The sequence below is a fragment of the Apteryx mantelli genome, chromosome 16 (assembly GCF_036417845.1).
Source record: "Apteryx mantelli isolate bAptMan1 chromosome 16, bAptMan1.hap1, whole genome shotgun sequence".
Taxonomy (NCBI): domain Eukaryota; kingdom Metazoa; phylum Chordata; class Aves; order Apterygiformes; family Apterygidae; genus Apteryx; species Apteryx mantelli.
Genome location: NC_089993.1, coordinates 8,668,733 through 8,694,186, shown reverse-complemented (window position 1 = coordinate 8,694,186; position 25,454 = coordinate 8,668,733). Strand labels below are relative to the sequence as shown.

At 36.5% G+C, this 25,454-nt stretch overlaps 2 protein-coding genes across 4 annotated transcripts in view; one reads left to right on the top strand and one right to left on the bottom strand.

Moving 5' to 3' along the window:
- Window positions 1-2,707, top strand: part of EMP2 (epithelial membrane protein 2) — a 24,353-nt gene extending 21,646 nt beyond the window's left edge. For all 3 annotated transcript variants that reach the window (XM_067306728.1, XM_067306727.1, XM_067306729.1), the window contains one exon: window positions 90-2,707. In XM_067306728.1, coding sequence (XP_067162829.1) covers window positions 90-274 — 185 coding nt within the window. In that variant the 3' untranslated portion in view covers window positions 275-2,707. The remainder of the gene's footprint in view (window positions 1-89) is intronic.
- Window positions 2,682-25,454, bottom strand: ATF7IP2 (activating transcription factor 7 interacting protein 2). The gene is made up of 12 exons (XM_067306726.1): window positions 25,354-25,454; window positions 22,898-23,766; window positions 19,286-19,419; window positions 17,387-17,521; window positions 17,015-17,098; window positions 16,413-16,573; window positions 11,854-11,915; window positions 10,837-10,889; window positions 8,468-8,537; window positions 5,968-6,071; window positions 4,435-4,551; window positions 2,682-2,780 (listed from the first exon to the last, which is right to left on the bottom strand). The coding sequence occupies exons 2-12, from the start codon at window positions 23,754-23,756 to the stop codon at window positions 2,682-2,684; spliced, it is 1,878 nt and encodes a 625-aa protein (XP_067162827.1). The 5' UTR covers window positions 23,757-23,766; window positions 25,354-25,454.

Sequence of the window (25,454 nt, the reverse complement as noted above, 5' to 3'; positions counted from 1 at the left end):
GCAAGTGGCAGCAGCTGACAGAAGAGACAGTGAATAGTAGTTATGCATATTTTAAGATGCTAAGCTTCACTGTTTTCTTTCTCTTCCAGGTCTGTGTGTTATGATTGCAGCTTCCATTTATACAGACAGGCATGAAGAACTGCACAAGAGCAATGAATATAACACTGAAGTTTCTCAAGGCCAGTATGGCTATTCCTTCATCTTAGCCTGGATTGCATTTGCCTTTACTCTGATCAGTGGTGTTATGTACCTAGTATTAAGGAAGCGGAAATAAATGCCAGCAGCTAATTGTTTCTGTCACTACAGTACAAAACCAAATTCCAATAATCATTTTGTATATAATCATTTACATGGTTTTGCAGTAAAGCTATTGTTTCTCTAAAAATGTACTGTGTTCTTGATATGAAACAGAACAAAATATTGCAGGTCTAATGGAATGCTTGGCATCTACAGGTCAAGGGTCTGAGCAATACAAAGGCAAGTTGTTAGCTTTTACATATTTGTAAAGGTGTTGGCCTTTACATATTTCATCATCATAAATGTTTTTCCCTTAACTAGACATTAACAGTTTATTCCTGGCCTCTAGCAGATTACAAGTAAAGCCAGTGGTTATTAATTTGTAAGCAATATGCTAACCATATTCCTGTCCCAGATCTATCCCTTTGGGATGGGATAAATATAGGGGGTAAAAAATGAAGCCCAGATCACAGTGTAAAAACAATTATAAAAGCCCAAAGCAGCAGTCAGTGTGTACATTTTAGCACAAGACTAGCATTCTGCTATTTATAATGTGCAGTAAGTGTCATCAAGCTTTTATTAAAACCACTTGCTTTGCAAAAGTAAACAATTCCTTTTTGTACTCTGGCAGATGATTCTCTTCTTTCACATTTAATTTAAGCATACAGAGCCTCTGGGAGGAGAACTCACCAGCAAATTCATTGCACATCTTGGGACTGGAATAGCCTGAGCTAACAGATACTCCATACAATTCCTATACCCCTTCATTTTTGCATTGTGCATAGTCTTTCTGAAAAAAAATTAGTTACCTTGCCTACACCTGCAAATTTCTAAGCAAATCAGAGATACAGCAATACCAAATTTAGTTTTTTTTATGGCCAAATAACTCAACATATTTACTACACCAGAATTTTTATATATAGTGACTTCATGTCTAACGTATCATTTCCAAAAAGCATTCCTTGAGTCTGCCCATTAGGAAATCGGCCTTTAAAAATTTCATTCTAAATTCCTTTGTGGATTTTACTTGAACCAAGCACTCCTACTAAATAAATCGGGGTGTAATTACTATGCTTATGATTTCCATGATAGTTTTTCAAAATAAAATGACTTTGTGACTTTTATTTTTAAATAATTTTGTGAGATAAATCTGTACTGTAATACCAGGCTTAAATGCTCAGCAGTGTAATAGGGGCTTTGGTTGATGGTGATTTATGAGTTTGGAGACCAGTGTGGAGAATGAATGAAGTGGCTTTTTCTGGTTAGTCACAGCTTTGATGTTTAAATATAGACGTGACTTTGTAAAAGCACTAACCATATATTTATTTCAGTACATTCACTACAGTTGGACCCATACTACAGGCAATAAAAAAGTAAATAGGTTTTGAATGAGCTTTTACACTTAATGTAAAACAAATATATTATTACAAAATACTGTAGTTCTATTGAAATTGATACTACAGTATACATCAGCTAATGGTTTGACCCATTCATCTTCAGATAATTCGTACTTGATCTCTTACAAAGTAGAAGTTTGGGCAGCTAACTGTATGAGAATTGTTTCCAACATAAATAATATTGTTCATCTGAACAATAGTATTCCCTGAACATCCTAACATGCTGTGGCATGTATGACTTGTCTTTTGTGAGCAAATAAAGCCCACCAAGAACGATAACTAATTATACAAGTAAGTAGAACAACAAATTAAAAAAGAAAAAAAGATCAGCCCAAGCCAAAAGCTTTTTCACCAGTCTAGCATGATGCTAGTATTTTTTCAGGGTTTTTCCCTCTTAGTGAGAACCCACTAAGTTTCAAATATTAATAGCCCACTTTTTAAAAAGTAGTGTTTCTACAGTTTGCTGAATACACTCAAGCCTGAATTTTGCTAGCAAGCAGAATTTGTTTTGAATAAACAAACAGATGCAGGCATAAGGCTAAAAGTAGACAGACTATAAGCTAGGCATTTGCTAGTTTTATTCAAACATGAAATAGTAAGGGAAACTTTAAAGCAAGTATTTTGATTTAAAATACTATTTTATATCTAAAAGACAGTTCTGTAAAATTATAAGCTAAGCTGTTGTGCCACTGATTTGAAGAGATGCTTCTTCAGTTTCTTGCTTTGGTCATTTATAGAGCGATTATTTAAAATAAAGATGTATATATACATGTGCACAGCTTGCTTGCACCGTAAAAGCGCTGTCCCTTTAATTAAGGGTGAAGGACACACACATACACCACAGTGTACAAACAGCAATGGATACATGATGCCACATAAAACAGAACAGATGTGAATGTTCTGTATACTGAGAAAACAAATGCCAAAAAAGTTTGAACTAGAGTCTTAGCAGGACAAACGTTTTAGGATATTCTTTCTACCTAATAAGTCTTTAAAATATACCATTTTCTATGCTTTATATATTCTGAACTGTACATGAAAATAAAGTTAAAACAAAAATAGCAAGCTCAATACGTTTAGCAGTCTTACCTTGTCTTTAAGCTTGGGATACACTTGCACAATGTTGGATGAGACGTAGTTGAGTATCTGTGTGAACAGGAAAAATTAAATTCTTCCTGCCTATATTAGAACCACAAGCTGGTTGTTTTTGTCCTTTATTAAAGACCTTGCAGGTAAGCCAAGACAACAGTGTACCGAACATCTAAGAGCATGGTCCCACAAGAATAGCTATTGAGTAATGTAAGATCCACAGATGTGTGATAAGTAGATTACTGGTGAGGTCTCTTCTCCTATTTTGCAGAAACATCTGTATTTTAAATTTTAAAAATTATTTTGAGTGCACTGATTTCAGAAGCCTGACTGTGTGAGAAATAATGTTAGAAACGGACCAGTGACTTCTGCATATGCTCCTGTCCAAACTTCAGGTTTGCACTGAGATGACAACAGTACAGATGAGTACTAAGATTGATCCAAAACAAAAACAAAATTCTCCAACTCCCCAGAAAATCTCCCAAACCCAATAAAACTTCTGCCTTCTAATCATAGGAACAAAGGGGAGAAGCCCAAACTACTAGAATATTCAATAGCAGCTGTGAATCTACATTTTTTCCTCCACAAATACTTTTAGATTCTTCATCAACTGTAAATACCAGAAACAACATTGCAAGACAGAAGTCTGGAACATTTATGTCAATATACCGGGGTTATTTTGGTATTTTGGTAAAGTATTCCACCCAGAATGAGAGAAAGTTAAGAAGTTTTACAATCCTTTGCAGTAAGATATCTTTAAAAAAGTAAGAAAGAGAATTATAGGTGTTAGGAACTGTGCTCTTAAGCATCAACTATTTTATTATCACAACTACATTAACAATCAATTTTACGTGGTTCTTAGAAGCTTCAAAATAACAGAGGTACTACAGCAATGTTGTCTGAACTAACGTATCTTTAAAAACTTACACTTGGGAAGCTTGTGCTGTTTAGCAAAGAGGGTGAAATAAAAGAATCCTTCCTATAATTTTTAAAAACAGCAGTAAGAAAGATGCGCCCATCCCTTTCCAAGCATTCAAAAGAGTTTAGATCCCTAAACTTGTGGTTCATTAGTGCCACTCAAAGAAAATAATGAAGAAGAAGAAACTTTTATTATAATTTTCAATTCTTTCATATATCCAGTAATCCCTTCTGATATAATAATAAAGATGCAAGAAAGTAAAATGTGGAAGTAAGTTCTAAAAAAGTCTTCATCTTTTTTAAGGCTGTAGAAACAAGCTTACAAAATTAATGGAATAAAGTTCATAATGTAAGATTGTAACAAGTAGGAAACATAAGGAAGTTAATACTGTCTGCAGTACAAATAATGCTTTGACTCAAAACTCTCTGCAAGTAAGAATGTAGTATTTCCCACTGAAACAACAGCAGACCAGTTGCTGAGGTAGTCTGGGTCTTCAAGAGTTTTTTAAAGACTTAAGGTAATAGACTGTATATCACAAAACGGTCCATAACGTCCACATATATCTTTTGACTGAATGGCAAAGTAGTATGTCTTTGGGATAGTAAACTGTGATAAAGAGCAAGCCATTGGAAGTGGCAAAGCCCTTATTTTGCCTATTTTCTTCCAACGTGATGCAGAAGTGTTCCTGAGGTTTTCATGGAACAGGTACAAGTGATAACTGTCTAGGGGAGCACACTTTGGATCCATTTCCTTAATGGTCCATGACAGTGCAATCCCCTTTGGATTTTGCACCTGAGCCACTTTTAGTTCAGGCTTCTGAGGAGGGACAGTGTCTCTGAATTCTTCAGTGAGTTCTGGACAAGGAGGGATCCTTGGCAGTGAAGGAAGATGTGGAAACTGCTTGGGAGCCTAGGCGCCAAGACAGAAACAGCTGTTATTTAAACAACAACAACAACGGCAAATGCTTTTTATTCATACTAACTTAGCTTTGCGCAAATATATAAACTTCTGAGTTGCTACTATCTGTACAGTTTCTAAGCCAACAAAAGTGTCACAGATTATCTGCAGTCAATGTATTAAGCACATTGCTGATACCTAATTTCTGTCTATCCACTATGCTCTTCCCCAAAGCACAAAACGCTCCTTGTACTATAGTAATACCAACTTAGAACAACTTTTGTTCTATCAAAAGGATTGCTGCAGAGGCTACAATTAAATCTGGAGAGATCCTTATTTACTTTGGATCTTGAGTGCACTGACACAATTTCTAGACATTTTTTAAGGGTTTTTTTGGGGGTAAATTTAGACAGAAAGCAAAACTGTGCATGTACTCAGTTACTTAGTTTTAAAAATGGTGTATATTGCAGAGATAAGTAAAATTGCAGGTGTCTTCATCAAATTCAGCAATTATCATCAATTTTAACAGATATTAAACACTCCTGATGGTATCTGGGCTACATCACATAACAAGTTTTGGTTGATTTTACTGCTGACTCCTAGAAAAGAAACATTGTATTCTATTTCTCATCCAAAAAACCTCCCCCAAAAAGTGAACTGTGCTTCTGAGATTCAACTCAGCAAATTTAAATCAAAAATAGGAAAATGGCAGTTGTGTTGCTGTCATAAATGCTGGTCTTCAGAAGACTTAATTCAAAACAAATATTTAGGCATATAAAGCATATGCACACTGCTTCACAGATTCAGCCTTCTTTATGTATTATCAGCAAGAAGTAAAAAAGAAAGAAGTGCTATATTCTCTTTTTTCTGAGTTTTTTTTTTTTTTTAAAGATACTACTTTAGACATTTCATATACTTTTAAGTAAAAAATTTCCTGGTGAAAAAAGTTTTACTTACACTTAAAGTATCTGTATGGAAGCATTAAAACTTTTTTGGAACTTAAAAGCTTACAGTAGAAGTTTAAGTCCTATTAGCAAATAATGATTTCACACATTTTTAGGCATGACAAATTTGGGGGGGGGGGCGGGGGAGGAAAAGGAGAGAAAGCCCCAGTAGAGAAAGAGAAGGGGAAAGCTGGAAGGACTTGAACAAGTTTTGGGGTTGGGTTTTTTTTGCGTTTGTTTCTAGCCACAGAATCTCCTGGCGCTAAGTGCTTGCTTCGAGCAAAAACTTTACTGTTCTATTATCATTACCATACCGCCTCCTAGTGGCACAAGAAAAGCTTACTCCTTTAAAGCCACACTTTAAACACTACTCCTTTCCCATTTGATAAAGGTCATTTTCCATTAAGTTCTATACTATTCTGCAATATGCAAATCCACAATTTAAAATTAATGTAGTACAAAAGTTGAGTAAAAGAAAGAGTACCTCATTTGATGTTTCTGCTGGTAGCTTTAAGCAAGCTGAACTGAGGCACGCTGGCTTTGAATTCCCTTCATGTGATACAGATTTCTGATCTTTTTCTGTTTTGCCTGCAAACAAGATGCAAGCTTTAAATATTATTTTTCTACCTATTAAAAAAACAGCTTTATTAAGATCCTCAATTCATATATTAATGATTTTTCCCTACATGCATGGATCCTTCCCTATTGTAAAATGTGATAACTTCAGAATAGGACTCTCTATCTTTACAAAATAATCTACCAAGTGCGAATTTCTTTAAACTGCAAAATTGCTTCATCTTAGTATAGCTAGATTATCAGTAAGTGAAACTGGAACAGGATGAGTCCATCCTGAATCCCTGTAACCACTGATTTTCATCTTCAAATCTTGGAGAAATTAGGTGGATACTACTTAATTCCATACAGAAATAGGGGCAAAATTCTTCCATCAGCCAAACAACTTTCAGATTGTTCTTAAATAACTATTTACCTGTTATTAAAATTGCAAAACCAACTGAATGGCACATTACTGATGTGGCAGTTTACAAAAACAATAAATAATTTCAAATAATCTAGCTAATTCCCAAACAGATCTAGTAATACAACTAAATCAGATTTTTCACATCACAGGATTTAACAATTTTTCTAGTAAGAAATCTGGTTGGTAGTGATTACAAAGAATCGGGACCCAGTTTTAAAATTAGTGTAAAATACAAATTCGCCACCAACTATGCTTAGTTCATCAAGAATACGTTCTGTACATATTCAGAACAAGAATGGGAACCTACCTAAGTATCTGCAAAAGGACTGTAGTGAAAGATGCCAAATTTTCTCTTTTCCCTTACATTTAGGTACAACTTCGATTACTCTATAGGAGCCAAGCAGTCTTTAAACTGTTTATTTTTTAAAATTGTTCCTGACAAAAATTAGGATGCATAATCATCTTCAAGGAGGAAGGCTCATCGACAGAACTTCTAAATTAAGCATTTGGGCCAGCTCCAAATGTAAAACAAACAAAAATGGATTTAAAAGTAGGGCGACAGTGATAATTACATAACTGAGCAAAAATCAAATTTAAGTCTTGTCTGACATACCTGATAAAACCTACTGTTTTACATTAATCCAGAAAGGTCCACCTAATATATGCTTTGATAATATTCTAGCAGCATCTTCTTTTTAAGAAAGTATAACTTAACTTTACCATTTTGTAGCAATTACGTAGCAAAACTCAATGCCAAATCACATAGAAGGCAAAGGAAATACTTTATTTAGCTTTCTAGGAAAGCTGACTGGGCCCACTCACACTATTATAACTGCAACCCCGAAGCCATGTGTGCCCAGATAGCCTAAGCCGGACTACTTGTGTGCGACAGCAGAGAACAAGGGAACACCAGCGCTCATGTCCTCACTGTATGTCCTGGGTTCCTGTTGCTGGCAACACTGATCTGGATTTTGGATTTTGCCTTTTATACCCTTTTAGGAGTGGAAAGTTATTGTGATCTTTTGCTTCAGTATCTTGTATCACCCTTTGAGTCTTCAGTAGAACTGCTGAGTCAGACACTGTCCTTCCTTTTCCTTATCTAGGTTTCTTATGGCTCCACCAGCTGTTCTTTGTCTTCCTGTCATCTTATCTTATGGCTTCAGTTTGTTCTTTGTCTTCTTGCTATCTGGTCACTGCATGTAATCTCTCTCGCTCTCTCTCTCACACGCACACACACAGGTTGTGGTCCAGGAAAGGCTAACCTCAGCTAATGACATATGCTATATTTTGACACTTTCTGTTTCTTTCTTTCTGTTTAGCCATTGCTTTTTCTTCCGGTACTTTTGTGCATGGATTCATGTTTCTTTCATACCAATCTTAGTACTTCCATTGCAAAGTTCTATAATCTGATTCTCCAAAACCTTAAGAATCCCATCCCTTGCCTCAAAGTGAACCTCTGGGGAACTAAGAAAGAAAATGCCTCATTTTAGTACAAGTAAGACACATCTGGGCGGTTCCTATCATGCTGAGAACACGTCTCCACTTAGCTGGATGAAGACCAAGAGTCCATTTGTTTATACTGAGCAGTATCCTTTGCAACAAGAACATAGTGTGACTAACTTTACTACCAAGCAGTTAAAAAAGCTGTTCAGTGTAACAGCTTGTCTTAATGAGAAAGTATAACTGTTTTCTCCTTGTAAGAGCAGGGGTTATGACCAGAAGAGGTAGATTTGTAGTCAGCAAACAGACATTCCTTATGAGAAGGCAAATTCTTTAAATATTGCTTTTCATCTCCAAAAACAATTCACTGCTATCATGGAGATATGCAAGGGCAGCTGCTAACAGGAGAGTGTTTTCCCTTTGAGAAATGGATATGGTTTTATGATTCTACAAAATTAACCTCTCCTTAGAATAAAGTTACATAAATTAAGTGATTCATAGTTACACCCATCCCATTAAGTTTAGGGAGATGCTGAAAAGTAAGTTAACAAAATGTTCTTTTTACCTTTGCTAGAATTGTGCTTTTCGTCTTCTGTTAGGTCAATCACTTCAAGTTTTCTTTCTTTTATTTTGCTCTGAAAAAGACAATCACTTGAATGTTTCTCTTTCAATTTTAATATCAAGCAACTACAAGACTATTTAACAGTTTGCAGAATGGAACATACCTGTAAGCTTAGATTTCTTACACAAAGAGAAAAAAATTCTTATAAAAACACAAAGTTATAGAGCCAGGCATAGTATATATGCAGAAATTCAAGCAAGTAAAAACAATACTTGATGGTCCACAACAAACTATTTAGAAAGTCATTTGAGGACACCTTCTAGAAAGTCATCTAATTGTTTGAGGACACCTTCTAGTACAACTGGACCTAGGACCGGACATATCAGTAACAATTTTGTGGGCGCTCTAAGAGCCAAATTGTATCATGTTATTTTCTTTGCTATTCTAATGAAAAATAGTCACTCAATTGATAAACTTAATAAATCATTAAATACCATGTGTTTTTATAGTAGCTTTATATGAATCTAGATTCATAAAGTTTTGCCTGCTCTCCCAGAGGAAGAAGTTTTTCCCATTGACTGAGCTGCTGTTCCTGATATAACTCCACTGATGAGATACATTGGGAAGAAAAATGTCACTACAAACACTTCAGTACCACCATGATCTCTGGATTTCTCTGAGGAGATACAAATTACCATGGTAAAAGACATGATTCTCAGTGCTTGGATTTTTGCAATTACCTATGATTATTTTCCTCAATCAAAAAAATGCAGGCAAGAAAGACTGCTGATTCAGAATCCGAACTCCTCAAAAAGCATTCTGAGCACAGTCTAAAACAAAAGCATCCTTTAAAATGGGAAAACAGGAATGAAAATGCAGTCTATAAAAAGGCTATGAATTCCAGTTGGCCAATATGCATACTGTAAACAAATACTTTATTACACTTTCTGATAGCTTGAGTAGAAGTAGGGAGATGACATCATAGGCAAATTGAAGAATACTAGGTTAGAGTAAATGGTTAAAGTGAAGGTAAGTTTGAGAACATACCAGTCAAAAATGTCTTCACATGAATATTTTCAGAGTAAAACCATGTATCTCCAGTCAAATCTACCCTTCCAATCAAGTATGGGCAGCTGCCCCAATCCCACCAGCGCTGCCTCACCTGACATTGTGTTTAGATTTCACATCATAATCACAAAACATCAAGTTTTTCAACACCTGAAGCCCAGATCAATGGCATGAATGACCTTATAGCCCACAATATGATTCTAGTCTACAGGCTTCTGTGTTATTTTAAAAATGTGATTAACACTTAAATATTTTTGAGGAATATTTCAAATACTGAATTGCTATAAGTCTATCTCAACATCAATCTGTAGGTAGGGATGTCAACATTAGACTTGGGAATCCTCTATTAGGATTCCAAAATCCTATCCTAAACTGTATCTAGACTTTTCTTCCAGTAGAATACTAGCTGATAAACCTCTCTTTGAAGAAGAAATGCAGCTTGGCAGAACCCTAAGATGGTACTGAAAAATTTGTTTGGAAGCATTCAGAGAGGGATTTCAGGATAGTCAAAGACACTTTAGGAAGGTCTGAGAAACTCATCTTTCACAAAATCAAAAAATAATACTGCTTGAAAAAGGTAACATACATGGGTTTTGTTGTTGTTGTTAATTAGGAGCGAGGCTTATCGTTTCCTGGATTGTATGGAGAAGGACTAAAATGGTTTAAGTTTACTTTCTCCCTCCCCCCTTTTTTTTGCAGGTCAGGAAAGCAAGTATATCAACTTGGTTTCATTTAAGGGATCAAAAAGTAATTTAGAGCAAACTCTCAGTGCTGGAAGAAAGAGACCTACTTTATTTTTTTTCTTTAAATATTCACCTTCTATCCAAAATGAGGAATAAATGAAGCTGAATAAGTGCTTACAAGACTAAAATAGCTCAGGATCAACCAATATCTCTTTGGCTCTCATTTGCTTAACCTAATTGTTTCTGTTGTTTTCCATGCACCATGGAAAACTCCATGCATCAAGGAGGCAAGGTCTCCATTTCCAAGGGGAAAACAAGCACATTTCTTCATCACTTTACATATTATTCTTTCTTCTGTAAGTTCATCTTTAAGAAGGTGGCAGAACAATTATACAAGCAAGAGGGATGACAGCCCATACCTACATTATCTGTTCAAAAACAAACAAACAACCCCCCCCGCAAGAGATTCAATAGGGGCTGTACCATCTTATGTTTGTTCCAAATACTAATCAGCTGTAAGAGTAACTCAAAAGCCAGGGTACTGAAGCGGTCTACGTACCATCAGCTACAATTTGTTTTATTTGAGAAAAACATGAAAAATACTCTTAGTTTATTTTTTACCTGAGCTGTTGCTGACATTTCTGCTTGTGTAGATATTTGGTTATTTGGAATATCTGTAACACAATTTTCACAAATGTTTAAAACATGTTTTGCCTGTAAGTCTTAATTTATACTGTTACAAAAATACTTTTTAATAATTGTTAGTGCAACAGTATTATAAATCTCCCTCCCTCCCAAAAAACATGGGACAGTTATGGAAATAACAGACTTACCAAGAATGCACAGTATTGCCTTTATCTAAGGAGCAACCATCTAGCAAGTCAACTCAACCTGCTTGGAACTGTCTTAGAGGGGATCTAAGTATGAAATACCTCTCGGTAAGGAAGCAAGGTCAGAAAGTGTGTGTTCTGAGATGCTATCAAACATTTTGCGGGCTAGCATTTCTGCAGAAGTTTTCCCCAAGTTAATTAGCCCCAATTGCAATGAAGAAAGTATGTGGGTAGAGAGGAAAAAACAGCCTACTGTGTATTAGTCTTGATTAAAGGGTGGTACTTATGCCCTTTAAGCAGCAACCACTACCAGAAAGAGGAAAGAGCTGCTCAGAATTCTCACTCTGTCATTACATCATTTATGTGGCAGATTCACCTGTAGAGTTTCCAATGCTTTCAAGTATCTATGAAGTTCTAACAATTTCATACAGACAACTAAATTAATCCTCTACTCCTCCTATGCTATTTTCTGAAAAGAATGTTGTAATATTAAAACAAGTGGTGCACTGGATGTGTAAAAACTGTCATTAGTGCCCCCTCATACAAGAATACTAAAGCAAACGTTTTAAATAATTGAAGTCTACTGATAGGGTTTATTTGTTTTTTAACATCTACATAAAGTGAGAGGAGAAAGCTTTTTTTTTTCCCCCCCAAAGAACTGGCACATCTTTGAGTATTTCAGAATCAAAACTGTATTTTAATGACATTAAAAAAAATACATTAGTAGCCAGCAATATGCTAGATGTACTCTGTATATTCTGCAGTATATCCATTATGCATGCATGAATTCAACATTAAGTTTCAATACCTGAATTATTTGCAGTTGCTGAATTTTGGCCTTCCACAGAGATCAGTATGACTTCATCAGAGCTAATAAACAAAACAAAAATAGATAAAACACATTTAGAGATCCCTTCAACTTACCAACTTGTGCATTGCTACATTTACTATTTAACAGTGGAGTGTGCTATGTATCAGGAGAATGTATGACACTCTAGACGTCTTTTCTAGAAACAAACCCTACTTGCTTCCATCTCAGTAAAATAACTAAGTCATTTTGCTTGCTTTATGAAAATAGGGGCATGCATTAATTGAAATTCTGTCCACCAGCAGTATGTTTCTGTGCTTTCCAAATTGTAACCCTCAATTACTCACATTACCCAAAACCCGACGACTTCATGATCTCACACTGCATATCAAATGGCATGAGATCTATTGAGGTATATTTTGTTGTCTCAAATCCACGGTTACTTAATATTCAAAACCATCAATAATTGCCATTAGGCATACTGATATGCATACACACTAGTAAGTCGGTTTTATAGTGTAAAGGATGAACAAAATCCCTAAAGAATTTATCTACTTATTAACGGCGAAGCTAATCCAGTTGATCTCAGGCATAAAACATCTGTTTAAGATCACATGGACTGGAAACATATGAAGTGTAAATTTACTCAGAGAAAAAGATAACAGCAATTAAGGGGACAGTTTGACATCTGCACTGCCCGTACTACAGTATACTTTCTAGGTTCACCCATCACCTGAACTGGTGCCAAATGCAGATTAAAGCTATTCTATAAAGAGGTTCTGTATGTATAGATACTGTACAAGTAGAGAAAATTTTAAGTATCTAGGCTGCATCAGATTTACTGCATCTATTTAGATCAAAAACCAGCAATTTAATTCAGTAGACTCACTGTACATATGCTACATACAGTGATATTTCTATTCAAGATTTCCCCCAAAGAAACATGGGAATCCCATCCACATTTTGTTGCACAGTTACAGCCATGCAAAAGTTCTCATCTTTTTTCCTCTGGATACCCTGTAGCTGATCACTGGTTACAACTAAGAAAAGTATAACCTAACTAGTTAGAGCTGTGTCAAATTAGTGTTTTGAATCTTATTCATATTCAATAACAAATCAACAAATTCTCATTGCCAATTATTCAGGGATACTGAAAAGACTTTTTAGACAAGTGAACCCTTCCTATTTCATTTTGCCGTTAAGCAAAGATTCAGTTATTCAGATGGTAAAAAAAGCATAAGTTAATGCATTTTTCTTTGAAATAAAAAAAATATATAGAAGAGTGAAAAATAAGATCATAATTTATTTTTTCAGATTTATATTGTGTAATTAACAGTATTTGGTTTATCTGGACATAGTTTTCTCTGTACAGATACTAGTTATCTGTTTTAAGGTTTTACTCACCATGTGTTTTTTTTAAAGTGAAACTTCAAAGATTAACATGAGCATTAGGAATCAAGTTTTATAGCTGAAACATTCTGAAAGGTACTCTGCTTAAAAACTGACAGCATCCCTTCAATACTTGATATCAAGCAATGCCATAAAATGTTTTGAGTTCATGCTATGTTTGCTATAAAATACTTCAAGTTTTTTTTTCCTCCAGATAGCTTATCTCTGTTATTACAGACAATAATACATTACACTACTAATTTATTTCAGATTTACTTAGGCTGTTAAAAAAAAGAAAAAAAAGAAAAAAAAAAGAAATACAGACTGCCCTGCCAAAGAAAGGAAACTATGATAACCACTAATTAAAGTATAGTATCCTGCAACTGTCCACCTTGCTTCACTAAATTCTACAGTTCCTCTGTCTCTGTATTAATTGAAAAATTGTCTCACCTCCCTAATTCATCCAATCTGCCTTGTCAGCCCATGAACCAGAAAACAGCTTTTGTGGTTTACAGACTCAGCTACAGAAGCCAAACAAGGATGTAAGAGAAATTAGGACTTGTCTGCAAGCAAATAAGACTCCTAGTACGGTTTAATACACCATAATCAGTGGAACACAAGGAACACTAATGAAGCTAAGCTAGCATTCACAAGGGAAGGGCCAAAAAAATAAAAAAAATAATCAGGCACTGGAATATCAAGCAATAGGAAGCCGAACTATGACAAGGTTGGGGGAGGATCACTTTCCTTCTCCTCTTTCGAATATTTCCAAGTTAAATTCTATCAACTCTAGTTCACAGCAACTTTACCTTTAAACATAGGTAACGCGTTTTGTTATGAAACAAATACTAGGCAGAATCATGAAGTATTTTTTAAGGAGGTGACATCATTACTTTAAAAGTAGTATTACATGTCAGTGTGGCAAGGAATCTGTATTTCTGAACACATTTCACTAGATTTAACATCACCATAATCAAACACTTTGAAACCTTAGGTTCTCAAGAGAGGTGGAAAATACACATCCTGATTTTAGCATATCTTATTCATTTAGAGTTATCAGTTCCTGTAAGCAATTAATCCTCAGCCTTAAGGATTAAGATGGCTCCAATTCCTTTCAGAGATACTGCACTTGCACTCAGGAGTCTTCCCATCTCTGCCCACCCACTCAGGCTTCTACCAGTTGTGATGATGTTACTGTTGGGTTATTCCTCCTCAGACTCAGGCTAGCGGTGCATGAGCCTGTCCTGGCTTATTCCTGAAGTAAAAACTTGAACTGCCAGTTGAAGAATCCTAGGAAAATGGTGGGTAGGTAAGGTAGGTAGGCAGGAAACAGGTTACAAGACTCCAAAGAGTGAACATCCTTCAGGTGCATGGATGATCTAAGAGGCTGATCTAGTACAAAATATGACCCTGACACTTCACCCAGTGTGCTCTGTTCCTGCTGTCTGCTCAGATTCTGAGATGCTAGTTTTGGGGGAAAGAGCTCACCATCATATTTTAAGCACATGCGATAATACATATCGGCCCTTTTATTCATGATCCATACTAAACCCCTAACAAGCCTGTCAATCATTATGAGAGCTGTGAATAGGGAATAGCGACTGCAAACTTCCAGAGTAAGTTGGAAGGAGCACGAGAAGGGGAGGGGTTAAACTAAACATTGCAAGTAGACTGGAATAAGAATGAAGATCCCATACGATTCCAATCACACAGAATATGTGTGTTTATCGCCAGATTAAATAAAGCAATAGAACAACATCATGTAGGGGATGAGGGGCTTCTTCACAAGCTTGAAAACCAGATTCCAGCTATAGGACAAGGATTTCTGCAACTTGCACAGTCATTTGCACATTAATTAACCACTTTACATGTGCATTTTTTTTTAATTGGATTTTTGGTCCAAATCATAGAAATATAATCAGTGAAACACTAGCAAAATCTAGGCATAGAAAAATCCATATGAAACTGATTTCTGTTTACTTACAAAATTTCCTCAGGAAAGAAGTTATCTCTGAACCTGTCCCTCATTTTTTACATTATTAATAATGTCTTTGTTTTACATTGCCTTGCAGCTATTTATTTATAGTATCCCATCAACAGTAACCAAGGGTCTGATCAAATCTCTCTTGGTACTACTGAATAAGTGGAAAATATAGAAAGAATACAGCACATAAATATTTGTTTGAGCAAAACTGTTTATGTACACAAAATAGCTTTATTTTGCCTTTGTCTATATTCAGGCCAAAGCAAGTTACTATTTTCTTACTAGTTGGTGCAGAAAAATCGTGTTTGGTAAAACGGGAGAGGAAGAACAAGAAAAAATAGACATCTGGTCCCCAGTGTGTCCACTGGAGGGAGCTGGATATAACACAGAAAGAGGACCCTGCAAGCAGCGGATGGGCAGTATTACTCCAGAGCTCACACTCAACCAGCACCAGAGGATGGGAACAAGCTTCAGTCTCAGATCTGCCAAGACAGAAATGAATGCAAACTCCTTGCCAGCTCTGTGAGGGAGCATCTGAAGATTTCTTCCATTTTTTTCTGCATGTGCGCAAGGCTTCAAGCAGAGGACTGGTGGTGAGTTTTTGCAGGGTGCACACAACTTACACATGAGAAGTATTGTAACTGGTGGAACACTGACATGAACGAGTTAAAATATTTTAAGAAATTATTTTAAAAATATTGTTTAGAATTCCCTTGAATGTTATTTAGTATATACTGACCAAAAATCTCATAATATACAAAATTGTTTTTCTGGAATTTGGATTTCTCTCATTCTGAAAGTGTCTGAAAAATGGAAATAGAATGCAGGACATTCAATGTTTTTATATTTTGCATTAAGAAGTTACCTGGAAGATTTTTCCTATCATGACCACTCAAATATCTTTACACAGACATTCCTGTCATTCAATAAGAAATCAATGCCCTAACAGACCTGTTTGTCTTTAAGCACTTTAAGGACTGATGATCTAGCTTGAGCTGCAATGGATAAAGTGGAGATATGAGCAACAGCACTGAGCACCTAAATAACAGCTGAGTTTAAATTCAATCATAAAACAGAATTTAACTGCCACTGAAGAGTTGAGAGAAAGAGTAAATTTTCTCATAAATGTTTTAAAGCAATATAAGGCCATTAACTACATTTTTAGAATTCAATTATAGACACCTACCTTGCATCTTCTGAAACACACGCTGAAGTGAAACCAGCGTGGGATGACAGTAAAAGTTTACTTGAGCAACTTTGTTGTGTATTTATGGTATTCAGAAAGGAAGCAGAGGATCCAGGCTGGTTTAGAATTGTATTTTGGGAGTCTGCACTTGGAAGCCTTGTCTGACAGAGTAGGAAACAAATACTGCATTGTCATAAAAGCCACAATACAAACTTGCTTATATTTGCAACAAATGCTAAGTTACTCAAGCTGCATTTAAAAACAGAAAAGAAAAAAAAAACCCAAACAAGCAAGTCCACAATAATACCAAAGCACATAGTTTTTTCTTGAAGATTAACTTGGTTTAAAAAAGAAAAAAAAATTAACGTTTACTTAAATTTTGAGGCTAATAAGCATCTCACTTTACCTTATCTCTACATGTCAAAGATCAAACCAAAGATCCCCTAAAGATCAATCTCTATCAATTTAAGAATTCTACATAGATTTTTGTTATTGATGCAAGTGAGAGCAATGCAGCTAGCAAAGCTACCAAGTTTCAGTGTTACCCATTAGTTTGCAATTAGTCATTAATACCTCTGTTAGCATACGCATCTGCATCGTACCTGATGAGCAACCATTTTTGACAACACTTTCTTCTGAAATGCTATCACAGTGTTAATACGTCTCTCAAGTTTTGATACTTTTTTCTGCAACAGAAAAGAAACACAGTATTACTTAAAATTAAAATTCAGGTTTACCTGAATTAGTGACATGTTATTATATGTTATCATCATACAAGGAGTAGACAGTGAAACAACTGCAATTTAGAGAAGTTAAAAATACAACTATTATTAAACTGATCTTTATGTCACACAAGATGAAAAGATCACATACTTTTGGGGTCTTCTTTCTCTAACGTAGCATAATAATCATAATCATGTGTAGTAGCATATTCAGCATGCAAAATAGTCATACATTTTTACAAAGAAACTTACTAGGAATGTTATAGCTAGTTCTTCATGTTTTTTCCAGCATTGTGCCTGTTCAACTCTTCCACTTAAACCTTCCAATTTATGATTAAAGAAGTCAGTATTTAAAATTTCCATCTGCTCACGAATCATAAGTTTGATCTATAAGAAAGAAAAGCCATATTTCAAATCTAAAAATCCTTCAACACTGAGATAACTATACAAATGAAATGTTAAACTTAAAATCTAATTAAATTTTTAGGGGAGGGAAGAGTCCTTTTCTTTCTAATGTTTTTGTGGCATTTCTGGCAGACATAAAAAACATTGAATTCCGTACCTTGGCATTCTTCTCTCCATTATATTTAACCCACTTTGCATATAGGAGGTGTCAAAATGTACCTAAGCACACCTTCCAAAAATTTATAGAGCTAAAATTAATATGTTTACGTCAATCATTTCCAATGCACTAGCAGTAGTTTTAAACATTTGTTTAACATTTATGATTTTTCTATGTGCAGAATTTTGGAATTTGCTCTTCTACTGGCTTGAAGATCAGAAATTGCTGAAAGGCAAGGCTGCTTTTAAGCAGAGAATACTGATGAGCAAGTGAAGCTTTTTATAATGAAAAATAAAACCTTTCTTCATGACTCCATAAAACCTTTAATATGAATTATATTTTAAATAAGTTATAAGTAATTTTAATTACTACTATTAAAAATTCAATATAAAGTTCTGTGTTGATTTTACACATCAGGACTGGTCTCCTTGATATCAACCACAAGGCAAAACTGTTTACGTATAAACTGGACTGAGGGTGTATCTTAATGTCAGGAAAACAAGCAAGATTTTGTAAAAGATGTAATGAGTTTCCTCAGAAATTTTTTTTATTAAAAACCATAGTATAGATTCCTGATTATTATTCTCTATATGAAGTACTTCTTTTCTTTTTCTGTGATAAAAAGAACCTGCCAAACTCATTCCTTTTCTTGAAAGTCATTACTGAATTGCTTTTGCTTTCTTGCAACAATACAATAGTTTCCTCTTGTTTTACAAAACGCAAAGAAACAAAAAAAAAATTTCTAGCTTTTTTCCCTTAAAGTATTTATTTCCTATCTTACCTGATAATTGTTAAGATGTTGAGACTTTTAAAATACTCTGTCTTAATTCCTTGAACTTCATTAAAACATAGTTTTGGGCCCCAATTAGAAGAAGGAAAAAAAAAACAACACTGAAATTCTCTAAGATGCATATTGATGAACAGTATATATTGGTGTGCTATAACACTGCTAAATATGAAAGATACTTACGTTGAAGGCACTCATAGCCCCAGATTTCTTCCTCTCGCTGGTCATTCACTACTGACATAAACCAACAACTAACACCTTAGACATTATGCTCTACATTCTACCTCTGAAAGAGCAGCAGCTGATAAAGAAATATTTACTTAAAATAGAGATGAACTGGAGATGAATTTTCAGCTGCTCTCCACAAATGGAGAAGGAAATCATTATTCCTCTGAGTAATTCCTCCTGTTTCTATCTTCTAGAAGGAGGATAATTCCATTCTGTCTTAAGCAAATTATCAAATGCAGGAACGAACTCTGACACACACTTTCAAAAAGTTATTGCAAGATCCACACATAAAGTGAATGGTACTTCACCTAAAACATGCAAGAACTGAACATGTGTAATTATGTAATTTTTGTCTTATATGACAATCAAAATACTTTAAGTTTCAGTTAAATAGAGAATCTATTCAAAATAACTTTTGTATTTTTCCCCCCAACATGTATTTGAATTCTCCCTAGAAAGACAATTACCAGCATCCCTAATGTTGCGCTCCCCACCTGAAGTTACAAACAGGATAATCATATCTCCGTTTTAAAAAACACATGAAACGACAAACATTCAAAGCACAGCAATGTACCTTTCCCAAAAGGTTTTCTTCCTTTTTTGACACTGTACAAGTATTCTCTTTCTTGATTTCATCAGAAATCTTAATGCGTTTACACTGGATATTTTCCTTGCTTCCCGAGCATACCCTCTTCCTTTGAGTGTTCTCTGAAAGTAAACAAAGCTCACATTAGCCTTACAAAATTCATTCTGTATTACAACATACAGAATTACAACTCAGGGCTGGGGAGGAAGGGGAGCAGTATTATTCAAATCACCTGATGTGCCTCCTTAAATATGCTGCAGCAGTTTGATCTTATGACTGGGACACAGTATTTTGTGTGGAAAGATGAGGAAACCAGCGAGTCAGGCAAAAGTGTAGTGAGGGGAAGAGATGGAGAAAGAAACAAGATCACTGACGATTGCTGCTATTAATTTTTTCACTATTAAAACTTTATTAGAGACATTTATTGAGCGCGCTATTTCTCTCCTCTTCCTTTTTCCAGCAACCTTGAGACAGGCAGATAAAAGACAACGATGCTGTTTCTGCAGAAATAACACCAAGATATGCCCGATGGCTTTTCCCTGCTCTACGCTGGGCCAGTGCCTCTCAATTTCCTTTATTTCAGAGTTTTTTCACATATCAGAATAAGCACCTTCCTGGGATTAGGGGTCCTTTAAGCCTTATCATCTGAGAAGCCAACCTCAGGTGCACGTCAGAACCACCATCATTTTTCAAACATGAGATTCCTTCTTATTACCAGCAAACGAACTACCTCTCCTCCCAACCCCTCTTTCTCCTAACCACATTAAAATGAGGAATGACAGAGGAAATTATTCTCTAGGGGTTTCAGAGGTAATATTTTGTAGTCAAGGAAGAGTCTTACACTGGCAACTTAAAGACTGTACTTATCTTGCCAAAAGAACAGTATTTCTGACTCATTACTTTCTGATGCTGCATAAATTTAACAAGAATTTTGTGACTGTACAACAGCTGTTTTGCCCCTTTCCCAAGCAGAAACAAATCCAGAGGACAGAATACTTCTGTTTCACTCTGCTAATCATCACACAAGCAGCAGCAACAGCAGTAGAGGCAGTTACTGAAGCAACTGATAGGGCTGGAAGACTAACTCTCTACCCCCAAAGAATGTAAAGGTTGATACAATGTAAAGGCTGATATGCTGAAAATGAATGAGATAGAAGGACACTGGCCTCCAAAAAAGTTTGGATTTTTGTTCATTTAGAAAAGTAACTAAGCTATCATTACAACGGTAAGGGTGAAAAACTTAGTTATCTTTTACTAAATAGAATATTAAGATACAGAGTACTGCTCAGCAAACAACTGTTTGCAGAGTTTCATTTATATATTACACTATCACAGTCAAAAAAAGGTAATTAGGACTGTATATAGCAAATACTTTTCAAATTATCGAGAACACATAATTTAAATAGCTACCCATATTAAAGTTTTTAAAATAGTAATAGTAAATTTTTCATGCACTTAGCAGTGCATTAGAGTAACTGTGAAATTCAGCATCTATTCTACGCAAACAAGTTTTCCCTTAAAGCAAGTATACAGTTTCTGTGTCAATGAAATATGACCTACTCAACATAGTACTAAGTGCTAAAACACATTTGATGAGCATTTCAAAGATTCAAGAGAAAGAACTGTACTGAATTTCTAAAGTGGTAATTAAAATGCATGATAATTAAAATAGCATTTATTTTAACACCGAATCCATGCTAGTTTGCAGTAAACAGGCTTATCGCAGCTCTGATCACAAGTTGTACTGCATTTTTTTTAGTTATGAAGTGTGATTTTCTTAAGACAAAGAAAAGTTAAGCACAGCAGTGATCAAGAAGAGCTTCACTCTCCAGGAGATCAGCTGGCTTGCAACCACTTCCTTCCACCTCACTCCAAAAAGACCAACAAAACCTCACCTCTTCCCCTTCTAAGAGCTAGGTTTGCATGACTGCCTTTTACAGTAGTATTTACTTTTTCACTGTCACTTATTTTAGGCACTTTGCAGAAAGACGACTCCCTTTTCTACACAAGACAGGAGAAAGTCTTTGTACTTGGGAGCCTGAACATAAGAAAAAGGATCAACCTTCCTCCTAATTGTAAACATCCAGGAACCTGACAATTAAGCCTGCTTCCACACATCCTGCAAGTACATCATATTTCATCTAATTAACATCCCTCAGTTGCTACTGTATACACAGCTAAGCACACATCATGCTCACTTTTTAAACATTTGCCCTAGTTGAGACATACAGCTTTGCCTAAGCCAGAACACCTGCAGGAATCAGTTTTAACACGAACTTTTTTCCGGGAGGAAGAAAGGGGTGGGGGACTGTTCAGGTGCATCTTCACCCCCCCCCCCCAGCTCCCCCGCCCCCAAAACATTTGGCTTTTGTCCCAATGGTGAATGAAATAACTCTCTACTGATTTCCCAATAATACGAATTTAATGACAAGGTTCATAGCAATGTTTTCAGAGGCTCAAGAATCATGACTAGTTTTTTGGGGATCAAAATAAGGCACTAGTAATTATTTCAAATTTTGAGATACTATTAAAGTTTTTTAAGTTAACTATTAGGCATTTTTAAGGAGACCAAAATCATCACTTGCATCTATGAAAAGAGATATTTTGCTCAGATTTATTGCCTTATGTATAAATACAGTGTTACTAAAACATGTATTAGAAATAAAGCTTACAGCCAGGTACCATATAAATAAAAGCAAAGTTGAGGAAACTGCTTTGTTTTGTCTCAAACCTCCAAACTAGTTGGTAATGATTTGCTGTTTCAAATTTGCTTTGATGCATCTTACGCAAAGTTGTTAACAATCATAGCTGCAAAATACCTGTTTAGCCATGTTAGGCTTAAAGATCCATCACAAACATGAATAAAGTTACCCGTTCAATACAGTGCTTGTAATTTTAAGTCCCAAATCCAACAATTCAGTTAATCTCCTTCTGCCCAGGAAATCCTGACCCTTGGTTAGTTAGTTGCTGATGCCTGAACACAATTTATCCTGACCTATGCATTCAGAACAGGTCAGGATCGTCCTCATGTCAGGTAAAATGATAATTAACACTATAAATATTCTCATAGGAGAGGTGGGTTAAAGTAGAAGCAGAGAATTTCAGTTAGTAAACTGCAACAGTTTGGTCAATAGAGAAAGTCTTTATGTAAAGGGCATATTATTGGAAGAGTGGACTTTCTAATCTCATACTTCTCTAGGAAAAAAAAAGTGAAAAATACTTATTCTGGGATTAGCTTCTCATTTTGTTTTTCTTGACTCATTCTTAGGATCATTTCCCTCCTTTCATTATGTGCTTCTTCTACTGTGTTGTCCTGCATGCACTAAGACTGTCACCATGCTCTTCCTGTTTCACCACAGCATATGAAAACAATCCAAACATATGGAAGGGGTGCAAAGGAACCTGCTAATAATATTTCTTTGGCCACCCAAGTAATTTCAGAATAGTGCACTGGTTAGAAAAGCAGACAGTATATGAAAGAATAACCAACAGAATTCTCATGATAGAACAAAAACCCATATATCAATCACAAAGAGCTAAACTGAAAGAAATTGCCCTGAACAGTGAAGCACTACATCAACAGAAAAAAGCAATGCTTACCTATACTAGACTCGCACAATGTATCCGGCAGCATAATTTCATCATCTTCAAAAATATTTGAACTATCATCTCCACCAGACACTTTACCCCCAGACAGAGCAGCGTTTCTGTCTCTCGTAGTCTTCATGGGAGTAACCAAGGCAGCACAATTCTCTTTTTTCTTTTTTGAAGCATCTATTTCATCTATTTTTTTTAATACTGGAACAAGTTTTTTAGCAGGCTTTGTTCCAGGTTTTATGCCCATCTTTTCTAGGATGGGAACAACACTGTTAGTTCTCTTACCCTTACTCTCATTGTCAATCGCAGCCTCAGAAGCGCTCTCTTTTACCCGATCAATGGGCAGTCCATTCAGGCTCGAGCACAAACACACCTCAACTGACTTGGATGGTGCTGTGCTTACACCATTTTCATACCATTTATGAAGTATAACTTTTAAACATCTGGCATTTAAAAGTTGTTTTGCATCTGAATTTTTGTTGCAAATTATATCAGGCACAGGATCTTGACATTCTTCTTGACTACTATTTTGATCGACGTTTATATCATAACAACATTCCTTGTTGGCTACCGAGCTAATGCTGACTCTTGGTAGAACCACTGATGATTTTTTTTCAGGGAGCACTGAAGTCGCATTTGATTCAGAAAACACTTTTATTTTGACATAATCCTTACTTTTACAGATTATATCTAAGGTACTTGGCTGAAGAGAATGATCTTTAGTTTGCAAGCCATATAAAATCTTCTCCTCTGCTGAAGCACTCCTTATTTTATTCGGCTTTTCTACTTGCTTTCCATTACTTGGAGTCATGGGTTTTTTTGCTTGCAAAGGTTTCTGCAAAATTTTATTGGAATACTCCATCTTCCAGGCCCTATAACAAAGAACTGGATTTTAAAACCAAATACATGGAGTAACTCTTGTCTAAAGTCTTTATTCTTTGCTTTTGCAAATACACAATATTATAAAACCTCTACTATAGCAATTTATTAACTCATATTTTAAACATCTCTTCTTGTGTCACAGCAGGAAAACACCAAGTAAGTGTAAGAGTGTTCCCCACATTATGCTTAGGAACAGCAATGGACACAACTCTAAAGGGAACCTAAATAAAAATGCAAAGAGTTAGCACAAACAGCACCAAATGCTATTTTTCAGTACTCTCAGTTAGATTTAGGGCAGCATAAAACATTTTGCTTGTTGTTCTGGAAAACCTTTGTTCATAGCAAAGATAAATGTGACTCATAGCTACAGCTGTATCAGCATTTAATGAAAACTATAATTGCTTCCATTTAACTTCAGCTAATTAAAAATATTCTGACAGCGTTTAAGTATCCTGTCACTTTCAAAGGCATACAGACACCTGATACTCATCCTCTGAAGCTCTCATCTCTGCAGACCAACAAGATTTAACTCTATTTTCCACACTACTCAACTTAAAGCGAGTGTGATGTTGGGAAGATAAAGATAAGCATTCGGAGCTGCTTGGTGTCAAAATTTCACAGAAAATAAGATGAAAGGCCTCTCATTAGGTCACTTGCCTGTTCCCCAGCCCACAGTGGGATAATGATACCTATATTAACTTGGACAGGTATATTTCAAAACTATAACACAACCTGAAATTCCACAACCACCCCAACACCCATTTAAGACTTCAAATCTTTATAATAAAACCTGAAACTGTTTTGCAGCAATTTAAGCCTGTTACTTCTCACCCTATCCTCCAGGACCATTAAGTTATTCTCTCCATCTGCACACAAACCCTTTATATATTTGAAGATTAATGTTTCGCCCAGTTTTCCCTTTTCAAATTTATTCAGTATTATATTTTTTAGACACTTTGAAACATTGCCATTGCTCTCTTCGGGACACGTGCCACCAGCAGCGCACCCTTCTTGAAGCGCGGTGACTGCAGTACATGCGTTAAGATACTAGCAACACTGAAGAGAACTGAAGAAAACCCTCTGCCTTTCTCTTTTGCAGTCTCTAGGTTTCCCGTCACATGCTACATCCACAGCGGTTTTGTGACTCGCGCAAAAGGAGAGCGCCCAGGCCCCCCAAGCCAGGAACACGGAGGGGCTTTCGGGGCCTTTCTGGGCCAGCAGACGCCGGGGCGGACGGGTCCCGCCGCGCACCGAGGCGACCGGCGCCTTCGAGCCCCCGCCGACGGCCCGGCAGAAGCGGCCGCTCGAAGGCCCGCGCGCCCCTGCCGGCGAGCACCGCACCGCGAGGAGGCGGCGGCGGCGGGGACGAACGCGTGACTCGGCCCCGCACGCTCACGCCCTGCCCCGCACAGCCCCGCTGCGAAGGGGCCCTCAGGCGCTGTGCGCCACTAACGCAGAGGCCGCAGGTCCGGGAGGGGGAGCGAGGGGGCAGGGCAGGGCAGGGCAGCCCGACCGCGCTGGCGCACCCCCACGCGCACCGCGCCTGCCCCGCGCTCCCGGTATCCCCCCGCCGCTACCTGCCCAGCAGCGCTCCGCTACAGCGGTCTAAGCGGCCGTTGTCACCCGGGCGCGGCCCGCGGGGCTGTGACAGGCCGCCGCCGGCGGCCGCGCTCGCCCC